Here is a 15,961-nt window from a genome sequence, read left to right as displayed (position 1 = left end):
GTAACTTTCTAATAGTTCTTCCTTGTTTTCTCAACAACTTTTTAGAAAATACAGACTTCTTCAAAAAGCTTCTGAAATTAAAGGATATTCAACTTTGTAATCTTAATTAAAAGTAATGTTTATCCTACGTTCCAAGTACTCACATTGGGTTACCAGAAGTGACCATGAGGAATACTGCTGCTACTTTTTCTTTTTAAAAGGATTTTGGAAGGAAAAAATAATTCATTCTATTAGTGGATTTAAAAAAAATGTTTAAAACAAAGACAACCCAAAAACCAAAAACCAGACACAGGACAAATCTATTCACCCTTTATAATCTGTGTCTAAATAGCCCTGCATTTGCTCCATGAGGTTATGCTTGGGGCGGTCTGCTCCAGCCGGGAAGAGCCAGCTGCTGGGGCAGCAGCTACCCAAGGCCACCTCCAGCCCCTTCCAACCCCACAGCAGCACATCCCTTTGGGGCAGCTGCTGGCTCGGCAAGAGTTCTGTTCATTGGGGAATGCGCCCTCCACAACATTATGGTTTTTAACAACCTTACTGGCACTTTCCTATGATAGGCTCTGGAAAATGGCAAGCTGGCCTAGATCTAGTCTTACATAAAGACAATGATAAAATATACTGAAGCTTGTCACAGTTTTGATACTGCTTTTATAGGCAACCTTCGTAGTCTAAACATGTGGCTTTGGGGGGTATTTTTTAATACATGAGTTTTTTAAGAAGTCTTAAGTTTTCAGCTTGCCCACTTGGAAGTTGTTTCGGGGAGAGAAAAAGAATAAAACCAGACCAAAAAGAAAGGTAAAGAATGAAATAGCTCTTTACGTGAAGAAGTCTGGTATCTTTATGTCATACAGGTTTCATCTGTTTGCAACAGTTTTGCTGATTATTCAGGTATTCCTATACATTTCCAGAAAAATGATAAGCAGAAAAAGTGATGCACGAGAAAAAAAAAAAAAAAAGTTAATTCTAGCATCAGCCAGGCCCTGGCCTCCCGATATTAGTTCTTTCAAGTACTGCAGTGAAGCGATGCTACACAAGCCCCTTGCAACTCTCCATGAATGTATCAAGGTCCCTGAAAGAAGGTGATGGCAAATATTCCACTTTACGGAGTTACAGCATGTGCTCGGGCACACAGCGCAAGCTACTCAGAGGCACACAGCAAGTCTGTGACACACATAGGAGATTTAACCCAATTTGTCTCAAAGATTTTTAATTGCTGGCTCATTCTTCTTCCTCACAGGATGATTATCAAGGAATGATATTAGAAGAGACCAAACCTTAGCCTTCAGTCCAAATTCCTTTGTCTTGTGGATTTCATCCAGACCCACAGAATATTTAAATAAAATTCTGTTGCACATTTTTGAAGCATCTCTTAAGACCGGTAGAATATGGGAAAAGTTGCCCTCAGCTACTATATTGTGTCATATAAACACATTTTTAAATGAATGTATAACTAACTTGACAGACCATAAGAGCTTCATCAAGCCGGCCTGTAAAAATAGACATATGTGCATTTTCTAAAGCATGCAGTTTCATAGGCCCTGCAGGTGTTCCTGTATTACAAACTTTAAATGCCTAGAAGCATTATACAGGAAAGGCATCTAATTTTACAGACGTGCCAATAATTCTGATTAACGTGTCTCTTCCGTTTGTTTCACAGTTATAGATCAAAATGATAATTTGGCTATTAAGGCAAGAGGTTACTCGGACATATCATAAAATATGTAGCTGACCACTAGAAAACAGCATGGCATATATATTATTTTAAAAATCAAAACTACTGATCACCAAAACCAGTATTTTTGAACTGAAAACTATGATTAAACATTTCCTTTCAGTAAATTCATAAAAAGTGACAGCTTTATCTCCACCAGTGAGTTTCATCTCACAGCCTCACTGGAATTTGCATGACTTTTTACAGACTACAAAACTTCAACCTTCTTTCCACTCCCTGAAGCGCAATCAGTTATATGCATTCAATTCCTCACTACATAAACACAGAAACCGATGTCAAACATAAACTACACTCAGAGAAGTTATCTTTATAAAACATTGCAACTGCAGAATCTATAATACGCAACTTGTGTAAGAAAACCTAGGTTAGTTTTAAACAGAAAATCTTTATTACCTCAGACGTAATCCATAACAAACACTGAGACTAAAGCTAAATTCACCCCTTCATCCAAAAAAAAAAAAAAGGGTAATTCTACAGCTCTATAAACTATTTTGTCCTGGAACGCAGAACACAAGTTAAACAATGTCAGTTCCTAGCCAGAAGTAAATATAAAGTAGAGTTTCCGGAATGAATGCGTAAATCTTCTTGGCTCTGCCTTTACATTTTCAAAACAGTGCTTGTGTTTATATTCTGACCTTTGTATCTCTTCCAATTTAAAGCAAAACAAAACAAAATCACAAAGAAATACTTTTACTCAGCAATAACCAGACTCATCTTACCTTCCCAGTGCAGGTTACGGTAATATGTAAGCGCTCTGAAGTGTAACAGCAATTGTGTTTCTGTTCTGGATATTTAGGAAGAAAGACTGCCTTTTTGCTAAAACTGGCATGTCAAGTTTAAATTAGTTTCAGCACAAATCACTGAAACACTGGGAACAAGCAAATGTCATTTCATTTTGCAAATGACAGACCAACTCATAAAAAGGAGCAACAAATAAGGGCTACTGCATAATCTGCTGCCACTAATCAGGGTTAGTAATAAGTACCTCATTTCGAGAAAACTGCTTCCTGCTTCATTTCTTTAGCTTTTTTTTTTTTTTAGTTCAAGGAAAAGTTTGTACCGTGATATCATCCATCTGCTTGTTCCCGTTATCTTCTGAACTAGCTGAACGATTTCAATTGAATTTTACAATGAGGAAAGACCCAAAGAAAAGAAGTTCTTAGGAATCTGTAAATATTAACAGCTGACACCAAACCACTATTCACCATGAAGGAAAAGTCCCAAATTCAGTACCGCTCTGCCTCCTTTGGCTGGTCGGCCAGCTCAGCAGTACAAGGCAACTCCAAACGGCAGGACTGGACGGCTCTGCATCAGGCACTAAGGTGCTGTCCCTGCCTGCACGCTGTAATTTACCTTTAGTAATGTGCTTCCTGAATAAACCTAAACATTGCAAGTGTATGATGCACGCTCCATGTCATACGCCAGCTGGCTCTTTCGAGCCATGAAACACTTTCCTACTTTCCCCTGCACAACTGAACTGAACATATCCCAGCACCATACTGGCTGGTACAGCTTTACACAGTGACTGATTAAAAGAAACAAGAGTTACATGCCACTTCAGATGTTCAGTGCTGTGTAGTCAGATTCTTTAGTACTTCCCAAGCAACTGTGCATCACCTTCAGCAAATAAAACATCAAAATTTCAAAAAAAATAAAATCCCATTTAAGAGGAGTTTGCAATTAACGCTGAAGTCGAGACATGGGATTGTAATCCACCAGTTTCTCCCACAGCCACACACGGTAATTCCTTCCTCTGAAATAAAACACATCTCAGAAGGCACAGAGGAACCCAGGCCTCATTTACTCCTGGGTCGTCTTCCCCTATCTGGTGTCAGCTGTAACGACAGCGAGCGTTGTGTGAGAAGTGTAGAGCTCACCCTGCTCCTTTGGGCTGAGAAGTGTGATCGTGCACGTTTTTGTGATTTATCCTCCATTGCTGTCAAGGAAAACTGCAAATCAGCCTTTACCTCAAAGCAAGGAAATCTGACGTTAGCCACTGACTGAGTTTCGGTTTAAAAAGCCGGTCAATCTTCTTCATTTCCCATGTTACAAAAAGCAAAAGAAGGAAAACACAATACTTGACACGCTCGTAACAGCAACAAAATGTGACAAGCAGAAGTGTTACTGTATTTTAGTCTGTTACTGTATTTCCCTGTCTCTTCCTACAGTTTGTTTCTTTTCCCCTCTCTGCCCACCTAGTGCCCGAGAAGGTTCCTTAAACAAAAAATAAAGCTGAGATGGAGGAAGTAGGTTGCAACCCACTGCGTTATTCTTATGCTCTGTATAACTTCCCTAGAAAAACCCTTTCTGTGGTGGAAATGGATCAATGGCATCCAATTTTGGCATTAATATGGAAGTTGGCCTTTCTAGTTGTATTTACAGAAGTTCACATTACGGAACTTCTAGAGGCTGTGACACAGTACCAAAACTCCCCTAATACACAGTCAGAGAAGACAAACTACTACTAGCTGTATGGATGGAAAACAGCCCGCTGTCTCAAAAGCTCAAACTGTTCTGATTGAGACTTCCCCAGATCCGTAGACTTCCCAATCACTGTAAGCACCATAAAGTCTACAAATGTGCAGAACGCAATGACTTGAACAACAGAGTTAGAGAAAGCCTGATAATTGTTTTCCTTTGATTTTTAATTTTTTGAGACTGTAACTTGAAATGACAGACAGGCCACGTGCACATGACAATGCACAGACAAACAGCGAACTGGGGCCCACTTAAAAGAGCGGCTCCATTTTGTAAGTGTTCTAAGAAAGCAAAACCAGAAGAGAAAAGTACTTCTTTTTGGAAGGTGGGTAATGGAAATGAATGTGTCTACTCCCACCTCACCTGCCAGCAGCAGCTACATTCCAGTAGAAGGACAAAACTGATGTTAGCAAGGGAGACGTGCAGATAAATACCGCAGATTTTCCCCAAGAATTAAGGCTTGTAGTATCTGAGAATAAATAACCATCTATCTACTTTCCGAACAGTTTTTTATGCATGCATTAGCCATTAAATAATATTTCCTGTAGGTTGAAGCAACAGGAAGGAAGAAAGACTTATCTCTATATTTAAATTCCCTCCCAAATGCTTAAATAATGTAGTGGTGAAGGCTAGATCGGTGTTTCTTATGTTTTGAGTACCTATTAAAAACCAATAGAGACAGACAGATTATCAGCTAAACAATAGCTTTTAGAGAAAGATGCCCGAGCATTACTCAAAGGTATTGAACGAAATGGCTGAAAAGAGAAAACACCACGCATTAAGAAGAGAGAAGAAAAAAAGGAAGAAGGAAGAAAAAAACAGAACCCGAGATAAAATTATCTCTAGGTCTAGTACTAGAGATACATGAAAAAGCGGATCTGTAAAGGCACCTGGATCCTAATTCCTCGATTTCAATAGAAATGAGGCAGAACAGGGTAATAAAATAAAACAAAATAAAAATTTGTCCCTCTAATTATAGTGGTCTGTTACTGAAAACCTACATTTTTAAATACCTATTCATGACCAAAAAATGGTTTTACTAGAACAGTACAAAACATGTTCAAAGCCTTAAGAAAATTAAGATATGTCTATAGTACACTTTTTTTTTTTTTGACTGTAAATGTGATGAGTTTCACAAAAATTGTTTTGGAAAAGAACAACAAATCTCTGTACAATCCCAGCTCTGAATTAGACAATGTTTTGGTCCTTGTAGTTCTTCACTGTTGTTAATCTAGGAATGCTGTTTTAATGGGTTCACTAGATTCTAGACATTCATTTGCAGAACCTTACAAGGCAAAAATTTCTTGACCGACACCTATTTCAAGGAGTTGTGACATAGGTCAACAATTTCTACCAAAGGCGATTACCGGCATAACCACTGGAGTTCCTTAAGCTTCAATGAAAAGAAGCGTTACAGCTGCACTGAGAGGATCTAAAGGGGAACAGGGTCAGTGGTGGACGTAATGGGAACCAGAAGGACAAGATGACTGCATTGACAACACAGACTGATTTGTGCGGTTATCAAAAAGAGGCCACCACAACGCTCTCATGGACAGCTTGAGTTCCAGATAATCCATACGCTGCAACAGTTACAAATGCCTGGTAACTCGCTGCAATTGATTTTATGTTTTGCACTAGCATTACAAATCCATCATTAAAATCAGAATGGGAAAAAAAAAAAAAGCACTACACTTTGCAGCCTGCGCTGTCAGGCTCGCAGGTCTGAGTGTTTACACTGGCTTCCAGCTTGTAGCCATCCTGATAGTGAAGATTCTGTACATCTTTTATTTATAGCCTATACTGAGGCTTTGCAAGGAATGTTTTGTCTCCAGTGTTGGGCAAGGATTTCTTTTCTTCCTGTCTGGTATGTATTACAGCAGACATGTCATGTTAAAAATTATACTATGAAAAGACTACCAATATTTATAAAAACACGTTTTACAGCTGAATCACAGGGATTCAGAAAGGGTCAATGCCGTTAAAAAGATCTCTATAAAAGCACGATGGTCTCTGGAACAACTGTGAGCAGGAAAGATCATGTTACTTAATTTCCTTTCAGAATCTATTTTATGCAGCAATTTTCTAGTCCCTACATTAAAAAAAAAGTCTTCATAATATTTACTAATTGACCCTTTTAGCCCATCTTTGAAAAAAAAAAAAAACATTTCAGTCAAATAACGGGAACAGTATGGGTAAGAAAGCTGTTCTCATTATTAGCTTTCACCCTCTCAAGCTCTCAGCTTCAAATTCTTGCTCTGATTTTTTTTTAATATTAATATCATTAAGCAGAGACATTTAAGAGGCAAACAAAAGTGAGAACACTTTATGTTGTTAAAGCGTGTTTTTACCACGCTACCTTCCACCATCCAGAGCGTTACAATAAGGCAAGGCTGACTAAATTTAAATTTGGAGCTTTGTATAGTTTCATTCATTATCATTTCCTCATTTTACCTGTGGTCTGTAAATTACGTTTCCGAGCAGCGATGCTAATAGGATGCCTCTTATGGGAAGGATGGGAAACTGTCACATGGCTGTTGTTCAGTGCACTCCATTGTGCCTTCGACCTGCATTTTACCTCCCATACACTTCAGACACCTTTGCCTGGCTACATCCCCCTTCGTTTCAGATCTCACACTTCCTTGTGTGACATGGTATCATTTAAAATGCTGAACTGGACATCTGATTAACAGCAGACATTTCATCAACATCATAGCCTTGATGTAGCTCAAAAACTGTACTTCTAGCCTACTTGCTATATCAATCTATATCTGGATTAATGTATTACACTCCCCAGTGACTGCAACTAGAAATTCTGTCTGAATATGTCTTCTATTTTTACCATAAAATGCACTAAAAACTTGGAATAGAGCTCTTAGATTTTTTTTAGTAAAAAATAGAATTGACAAGTATGAAGCCTTTCTTTGAAGAGAAATGTAATTGACACCAGTCAATTAGCAAAGCAGAAAATAAAGAAAAAACAAAGGACAGTCGAGGACAAACAATTTAGCTTAACAACACCTCATTTAGTACTATGACTGAAAATTGATCCATAGAACAAAAATGTACTCTATATAGAAAAATATTAAATAAAACACAAAGTTTGTAATTACTTGTCATGACTGAAATTCACAATAAAAACTTCCTGTTTGGTTCCACGAAGTAAATAGTTCTTTTCCAGCAAGTAAAAGGGTTTACTGAAGGGGTTCCCTGAAAGGAAAGGGGCTGTCAGTATAAAACCTCTGCATAAAACTGTCTAGAATCGTCTGTTCCATCATCAAATGTCAAAGAAAAAGAAAAAAAAAAATATATATATATATATATATATCTCCCTTAGACTTATCATAAGACTGTTATCAAGCAACACCCAAACGCATGTTTATGGTAGTAATACCTACTTGTAGGTGTGCATACTCCTTTTAACACATTTACCTGGCATACAGTAACTCATGCATACACTGGTTTTATGCACCCATATCCATATAGCAACCTAAAATATAAAAATCCATATGATAAATGTATTTTTATATTAAATAATACCTCTATAGCAAAAAGCAAGCAAACAAAAATCCTCTTTTTCTTTTACATCATGTATGTCAAGACCTATTCTAGCAGCAGAGACTTCTCCACAAAGCCTTCTCCCTCCTCCTTTCACCTTCCTAAAATCATTCACCTTTTTGAAGTACCAAATTTCCCCATAAGTACACTCACTCAAAGCTCAAATGAAGAGCTCAAACCTGGAGAAAGAATAGTTCTTCTAGGGCATGACTTTAAGGCGTTCTCATTATCAATGTAGTTGGTGAAATAACCACTGCAATTTTGATTAAGCACTAATGAAAGGGACGTTTAAAAAAGGTTTTGTATTACATGTATAATTCAATATATAATTTTGAATTAAAATCATTTTCACTTTCTTGATGATGGCCATTAACTATTATTTTTTTAAAAACAGAAAACGGTTGAGAACAATCTCAATTCCCCATGACAAACTCAAGTTGAAACTTTCTTTCAGCTGTTCCATGTTTGTTGAATTTGTTAAAATGTTCATGTTAGAATGTAAGTGCACTGGGACAGGCTCCCCAGGGCAGTGGTCACAGCACTGAGCCTGACAGAGTTCAAGAAGCATTTGGACAATGCTCTCAGACACATGCTCTGATTTTGGGGTGTTCCTGTGTGGAGCCAGGAGTTGGACTTGATGATCCTTGTGGGTCCCTTCCAGCTCAGGATATTCCATGTTTCTATAAGCGTTACAAGTCTCCAGATGCGGTAGTAAGAGGACAGATGAAGATGCCAAAATATTTTAAAGATCTTTCACAGTCAAATGGGCAAGTTTACATTCATCACCTAAAATTAACGTTCAGTGTCTTTTAAGTTTGCATTTTTGCTTTTCAAAAATATATTTACAAGGCAACCAGAATTTCAATAGGAAAATCAGGACATGAGTTTAGGGTGTATACATGAGGAGAGAAGGGTTACATTTAGGTAAAGGAAATAAGAGCAGAGCATTAAATTCTCTTTCTCCGTGAGTGCTCTCTTTTCTTCCATCTTCTTCCCCTTACTTCACTTCTGTGCCTTCTCCTTCTTCTTGTCTTCAGCTTTGCATTTTCCTTACCACACACAGAATCCTTTTTTGCCTCTGCGCTTTGCCTTCTACCTTGCCTTCTTGTTTCTCTCATCAGTGTCCTGATAAATGAAATCTCCCAACCTAGCGGTCATCTTTGATACTGGAAGAACAGAAACAGGGAAGCTGCCAGTATTGTACCTTGATTAATCTGTACCTTGTGACCTGAATGTGCGGTTTCCAAACCATATGCTCCAGATTTACAGGAGCAGCTAAGGCCAGTGAGTCTGCAGAGACTTCGCTATTTAAGGTAGATTTCCCTCAAACCGAGGGAAACAGTTCTGGTGAACAGAATGCCATACTTTTGCGTAACAGACTGGGGATAAACCCTGAGATGTGCATGTATTAAACCAAGCTTAACTTATTGATAGATGCACAAAGCACCAGTCTGTGCAGGTTATAAACACTAGGCTACTACACTGGTTTTTATTTTTCTTGTTGTTTTGTTTTCATAACTTCAACAAGAGTACATTCTAAAAATAGGTGCTTTCTTAATGCCCATGAATATGTTTATTCTGCTTACTTAAAGAAAAAATAAATTGTTTTTCCACTCATCCAAAAGCATAACCAGGAGTACACATGGAGAACAAAGTGTAAGGTTTCTCTGGGAAACTGAACCAAAGTCAGTGACTGACACAGAACTCCTGGAAGATTGAGTGAGCCAGTTTTCCTTTAGAACATACATGATGCGTGCAAGAAACTGAATGGTGGTATGCAAGCGTTAGTGCTGACACTATTTACACCTTATCATTCTTAATGCAATCATTTTAAACTCACGCCAACAGAATTTTATGTCTTCCCATGCTTCCTGCATTAATACCGTTCTCTTTTTTTGAGCTGAGCAGTCAGCCAAAGGCAGTTTCAAGCTGTTTCCTTCAGAGGAAAAGAAGCTGGAAATACATTAAAATATTATTGCTATAGTTTTACTTCTTCTCTGTCTTTATGTCTTAATTTTTTCCCCTGCTTTTCTTAAATGCACAGAGAAACTTTAATAAAATAATAGCCAGTAGATACACCTTCACTCATGCATGCTTTTGTTTTAAGCAGGGACACACAGGTACACTTGAGTGGAGGTTGCTATTATTTCAACTAAAGTCTTATTAAAAACATTTACTTTAAAAAAAGTTGTTATAGCAAAAGTATGATTTTCATCTGTAATTACATACATACACACATAGGAGGTGGAGCCATGCTCCTTACTACGAAGGCTGCTAAACGCTTCCCATTACAAGATCACATTTCCAGTTGCTTATAATTTTGTCAAACTAAGTTTCTGGACTGCAGTTCTCCCAGGCTGAAGAAAACACCTGGGTCAGATTAAGGGAAGGAGAAGAGAGAAGGAGGAGGAAAAAAAAAAGACTAAACTGCCAACTTGCTCAGGCTTGCTTTGTGAAATAACTATTGGCAGAAAGAAGATATTTTAGTTTGCTCCCTTCAAAAATACTGGAGAGCAGTATTTCAAAAAGCTCCATCATTCTTATGATTTACAGCAAGGAATCAAAGGTTTGTGTTTTTGTGACTCTGCACACTGGGTAAGAGCAGGCAGTGGCCATCCGCCATGGCCCCCTGAAACAGCAAGGCACCCGCCCACACAGCTAAAATTCTCCTTCGCAGAAGCTCTCTGCATCCCAAGCATTTGTTTTGAATGGTCTCTGACGTGCGCTGTGTTCTGAACCATACCAGACACAATTTGGAAATGCCCAAGTAGGTATAACCTAAAATTATGCCAAGGAGTATGCCAACAGTGCCCGTGCTCACACACTTGCAACAGGGACTCGCCTGCAACTGGAAACTTCTCTTCTCTAAACTGCATCCTCAGTAAGGCTGCTCCAGCCCAGGTCTGACCAGAAAGAAAGAAGGCATTACTTGTATGCCTGTATTTCAGCTGAGAGAGTGCAGAAATGATTAAAACGTCATTCCTAGAGTTGGCTAAGCCAAGCTTAGACAGCAATGCTTTCAGCAACCACCCTTAATAGCCCAGATTTCAATTTGAAAATACACATTTTTAAGAAATTTACATGTCTTTCTATATGGCCTATGACTTGATATCCTACTACAACCTATACATTTTTGTATTGCCTACTTGCTCTCATTGACCCCTTCCATTACTCTAATCTTTCTCATCATTGCATGGCAGGCCTGGAAGAAGGTTACAAACTGTTCAGTGCTTTCTGGTTTTGTTTAATTCCGGGAAGAAAGCAGCAGGTTCACAGACCTGATGAAGCACCACAGATCATCACAAAGTTGTCATGGACACGTGCAAAGTTTTTTTCCAATGCTCTGGCTTCTACAGTTTACCTATTATTTCAAAATGTATCACATAATGTTCGTATACAATTCAGACTGAACAAAGAAACTAAAAGAAAAGACAAGCCTCTGATACTGTAAGCTAGAATACGTATGCTTTACCTAACATTCAAATAAGATTTTGCTGCTTATTAGTGGGTAAAACTGAGATTTACTGTTGCATTTTAAGCTTGAGTTTCCAGGGAAAGAGCTCAAAGCCACCAACACACCAACAGAACGACACGGGGGAGGAGAGGGACAGCTGAAGTATTTTCCTCTTAAAATACATTACTATCTGGGGAAAAAGCAACATAGTAAAACAAAAGAAAAAGTAAACAAAGGCTACACAACACCAAATGGTACAGTCAACCTTGCAGATTTTGAATTTAAAGAACAACATTTGTCCTAAAAACATCTAATAATTGATATCACGGCTAGACAAAATAGGACTTTTGGATATGAGCACATATTTAAACACAGCTGCTACAAATAATGTGGGTTATTACCCACCAAAACAAGGTACACACTGACAAGTGGCAGTGCAAAGAGAAAAGTATAGTGATTTGTAAATGAACAATTAACTTACTGAGTATTTTCAAATTTTGCATAGACATGGCACAACGCCTTTTAATATGCACTTTAAACTTTCAAAAATTTGGAAGAATTTGCTAAGAGGGGGCTCATTTTTACATGTGCAATGTAATTAAGTCCTATTCAATTTAAGTAATTGCTATTCATATTAATAGGAATTAGTTGTGTTCACTGACTAACCCTACTACACCCATGTAGGGCAGTCTAATATAGAAAAAATATATACCTGAAGACCTAAAAATCACTTCCAAATTAAGCAATGTGTTCAGGAAGGGAAAATCTGAATGCCCTGAACTTAAAGAATGTCATTTCAGAGGTCACATTAACTCCAGGTGCCAATGCCAATACAACAAAGTTCCCCACATCAAACAAGGTAGCTGCTTTTTAATTGCATCAAATCAAATGATTTGGGGGACTGATATAACAGACACAGCACAGGACCTGAATGTAGTTCAATTTGTGGTTCATATAGGACTCTTAAATATGAGTACAGTATTATTATTTTTTTAAACAGCTTATGCCTCAGCTCGTCATTTCTAAAATGGAATAATGCTTAAGGACCTTCTGCAATGCAATTCAAGGACAAAATTAATACTGACAAAGCGTTCAACTGCAATGTTTGCAGGTATTTAGAAACATATATTGTAAGGAAAAAAATAAATAAAGAGTTGGACACAACAGCAATTCCAACAAGCTCTCAACAACATCCTGTTTGAATTGCCAAATTAAGGAACACTGTCAAGTTGACATTTTGAACACACTGCCTTAGCAAAAAAGATACTGCCACCAAGTCTGAGCTCCTTGCCAGAGTTTTTTATTTTACATTTAGTTATAAACTTTTCAAATTTGTTTTCCTCTGCTGTATGAGAGCAGTATACAACACAGAGGCAAATTGACTATACAGAAGCAGTTTGATTATTCACAAAAGCAAAAGAAAAAAATGCAAAGAAAGAAAAGAAACTTACATTCAAGAATTGCCACTTACAGAAGCAGAAATTAAAAGCATAAAAGAAATATGCTTTTAAATTGGTATTTAAACCCTTAACAATGATTTAAATACAAGGTTTTATGCCTCCGGTTATTAACAAAAGGCTGAATGGATGCATTGTTATGTCACCTTAAAAGTATACATATTCAGGGCAGACATAAAATTGGAATTTAAAATACACACTACTGCACACGATTAGTAATCACTTGCTATAACTTACTCATTAATTCACCTTCCAGGTGGTTTCACAAATATTTTTGGTTTTGTTACTTCTAATTATTAACTATTCCAACTGCCATGAATTACAAGCCAAAATATAATTTAAAATTCTAAATATATTAGGCTTAAAAATGTGATATTTTTATGCATTTCAAGAAAACTCTTTGGTCAATTAGTTAAACTAAGTCATGTCCCTCAATGAAAATATTGACGATAATCAATATTTTGTTTGTGATCTTGAAAAAATCACAGAAGAATGACTATTGAGAAAATCTTGACTGTGGGTATTGACTATGCTTCAAAAGCTTCTTAAAACGCCCTATAGCCTATGCGTATTACATACATAAAAGTCTAATAAATTCGAGCTCCTTTACTGCACTTCCAGCTCTCCATTCACCAATGATGAAGAGTCCGTTTAGCATTACAAACCTCATGTTTGAAAACCATGCCTAGTGTTAATGAATGGAGGTATTAATTTTATTCTTCCACATTATCCCTGCTTCAGTTTTCAAATACTGCTAAAATCTGGAAATTTGCTATCTCACAGATGATATAATCAGCATTAGAGTTCAATTACCATGTAAATCTGCAGAACCTGATTGACAGATTCAAATTCTCACTAAACACACATGGTATGGCTACAAAGAACAGATGAAAAGAATGCCAACTACCTCACAGCGTAACATAAGGAAAACTTACCCAGTTCTTAAACATCTATGTTTTTTCCTGATAAAACGCACACAAGCCATAATTTTAGAAACTGCACTGATACTCATCAAGCAAACAGCTGGCCTCTGTACTCTGCTAAGCAAATCTCCCTTCAGTACAACCTGGGAGGCTGAATGCTTCGTGGTCTGCTGAGGTATACTTCAATTTCAAGCTGCTCTCAAAAAAAATGCTCAAAAGATGCTCTGACACTTCCTCTTCTCCACCTAGCCTCACTGACTGACCTTTCAGTCAGCCTTCCCGCAACACAAAGACCGAGTGCTACACACCCTTCAGAGACAGCTGCTTCTTGTCCCGCAAATCACACCGATTAGATAAATCGGCGTTGTCTCTAAATAAAGCCTGTCACCCACACAAAGGCGACACGCTTTCAGCTGTGTGCAGATAGGTGTTACTCTGTTACCCTCAAATGAAAGGGGAGATGCTGCAGACGTTTGTTCTCTACTGTCCCCACAGCTACGTTTGCTCCACAGGCCCTCCTGCCGCGCAGAAAATTTCAGCCTGACTTCTAAGAAGAAATTAGGGGTTTAAAATATGTGCTTCATAAAGCAGAGCACAGAAGTACGGCTACGTAAGATGCTTAATCAAGCGTATAAATACAGCACCTCGCCCCTGAGAGGTGTACAAACACCAATGTGTTACTGGACTAATTACAAAACGCAGACTAGCGCTGTCGTGCTCTTCCAGAAGGGAAATGTATAGATGGCCCCTAGGAGGATGCCGTTTATCAGGAGTACTCAGGCCTATGCGTAGGAAGAGAACAGCCCCAGAACCGGGAGCTGCACATGGGCACCCCACCCAGCACACCTGAACAAAAGGGACAAGCCCAGGAGGTTAAAGTTTGGGGACAGCGCTGTCCCCAGCACCGCTGCTTGCTGCCAAAGCAGGGTGCGAGGTGACCCGAACCACCCCCCAGCTACAGAGGGCAATATGTGCCTCACACCCCCTGCTCCCTGGCCGCTGGGCAGCCGGCGATCTGCCCTCGTACCCCTCCATCCTCTTCCTCATCTTCCTCATCCTCCTCCTCCGTCGCTCGCCCCCTTCACACAAACGGGCGCTGTGGGGAGGGGGCCGCAGCCCCGCCGCCCACCTGGGGACACCCCCTGGAGCCCGGGGAAGGGGGATTAAAGGGGAAAACGACCCCTACCCGGGAACTTCTCCTCTTCCTCGCCGCTCTCCGAGTCGGTCTGCATAGGCTCCTCCGCGAAGTTGACCCCGCGGGCGTCCGGGGGGGCCCGGCGCGGCGGCTGGCTGCCCCTGTCATGGCCGGGCGCGGGGGTGCCCGCCTTGCGGCCGCTCGCCTCCTTCTCCTTCTTCTCCTTCTTCGCCGCCGCCTCCTCCTCCTTGAGGCGCCCGAAGTACTGGAGGGCGAACTCCAGCAGGTCCCCGGGCTGGCTCCGCAGCACCTCTACCGTGAAGCCCTGCAGCAGCTCCGTCAGCCCCGCCGGGATGGAGATGCTCATGCCGGGGCCGGCCGGGGGGGAAGGGGAAAAAAAAGAAAAAAAAAAAAAAGGGGGGGGGGGGAAAGGGAAAAAAGGTGGGGGATCCTAGGCAGCAGCGGGAAGGGGGCGGGCGACGGCGCAGGTGGGGGCGGACCCGCGGTGCCGCCCGCGGCTCGGTGCCAGGCGGTGGCCGCAGCCTCCGGCTCCGCTTCGCCCCACACACGGCACGGCGGCGGCGGCCCCGTCCCCGTCCGTGACTGAAACCTCCCCGCCCCCGCCGCCTGCCGCCTGCCTTCCCCCCCGCTCCGTGCCGGGGGAACCTCGCACACATGTGACCCGGGAAACCATGACAACCTCCCGCCGGGGACTGCGGCCCGCCGAGCGCCCCCGCCCGTGCCGCCGGGGGATGAGGGAGGGCGGCCCGGCCCGTCACGGCACCGAGCTTCGGGCCCCGCAGGGGGCTGCTCCCCCCCCCCCGCCGCCGATCTCTCCTCGGCGACCCTGCCCCTCCTGTGTTCCTTCTCCTCTCCCTTTCCCTCCCCAAACCCCGGTTCCCGCAGGGATTTGGGTGCTTCCCCACTGAGGAGTCAATGCCGAGGGCTCCTGTGGGGGGTTTGGATGTCTCCCCTCCTCAGCTAAGCCCCGCAGAGGCGTTTGGCAGCTAATTGCTGTTGTGCTTTTTCGTGGAAGCCTGGTGGGCCACGTACAGGCATAAAAGATACCTCCCGCATCGTTCATATGCATAGATACGCCATATATTCATATAATTTGGGATCGGAGGGATGACGTGGTGCCAGGAAACGCATCCTGTTTGTCAGCTGATTGCCTTAATGTCCATGAAAAGCACAGCCAGAGAAATAAAAAATCCTTAAAAAAATAAA

At 40.7% G+C, this 15,961-nt stretch overlaps 1 protein-coding gene across 2 annotated transcripts in view; it reads right to left on the bottom strand.

The window, feature by feature from the left end:
- Window positions 1-15,363, bottom strand: part of PRKAR2B (protein kinase cAMP-dependent type II regulatory subunit beta) — an 82,206-nt gene extending 66,843 nt beyond the window's left edge. For both annotated transcript variants that reach the window (XM_035549474.2, XM_035549476.2), the window contains exon 1: window positions 14,786-15,363. In XM_035549474.2, coding sequence (XP_035405367.1) covers window positions 14,786-15,101 — 316 coding nt within the window. In that variant the 5' untranslated portion in view covers window positions 15,102-15,363. The remainder of the gene's footprint in view (window positions 1-14,785) is intronic.
- Between the last annotated feature and the right edge of the window lie 598 nt (window positions 15,364-15,961).

The sequence above is a fragment of the Cygnus atratus genome, chromosome 1 (genome assembly GCF_013377495.2).
Source record: "Cygnus atratus isolate AKBS03 ecotype Queensland, Australia chromosome 1, CAtr_DNAZoo_HiC_assembly, whole genome shotgun sequence".
In the NCBI taxonomy this organism is placed as follows: Eukaryota; Metazoa; Chordata; class Aves; order Anseriformes; family Anatidae; genus Cygnus; species Cygnus atratus.
Note: the sequence above shows the minus strand (reverse complement) of the source record. Positions and strands in the feature narration are given on the sequence as shown.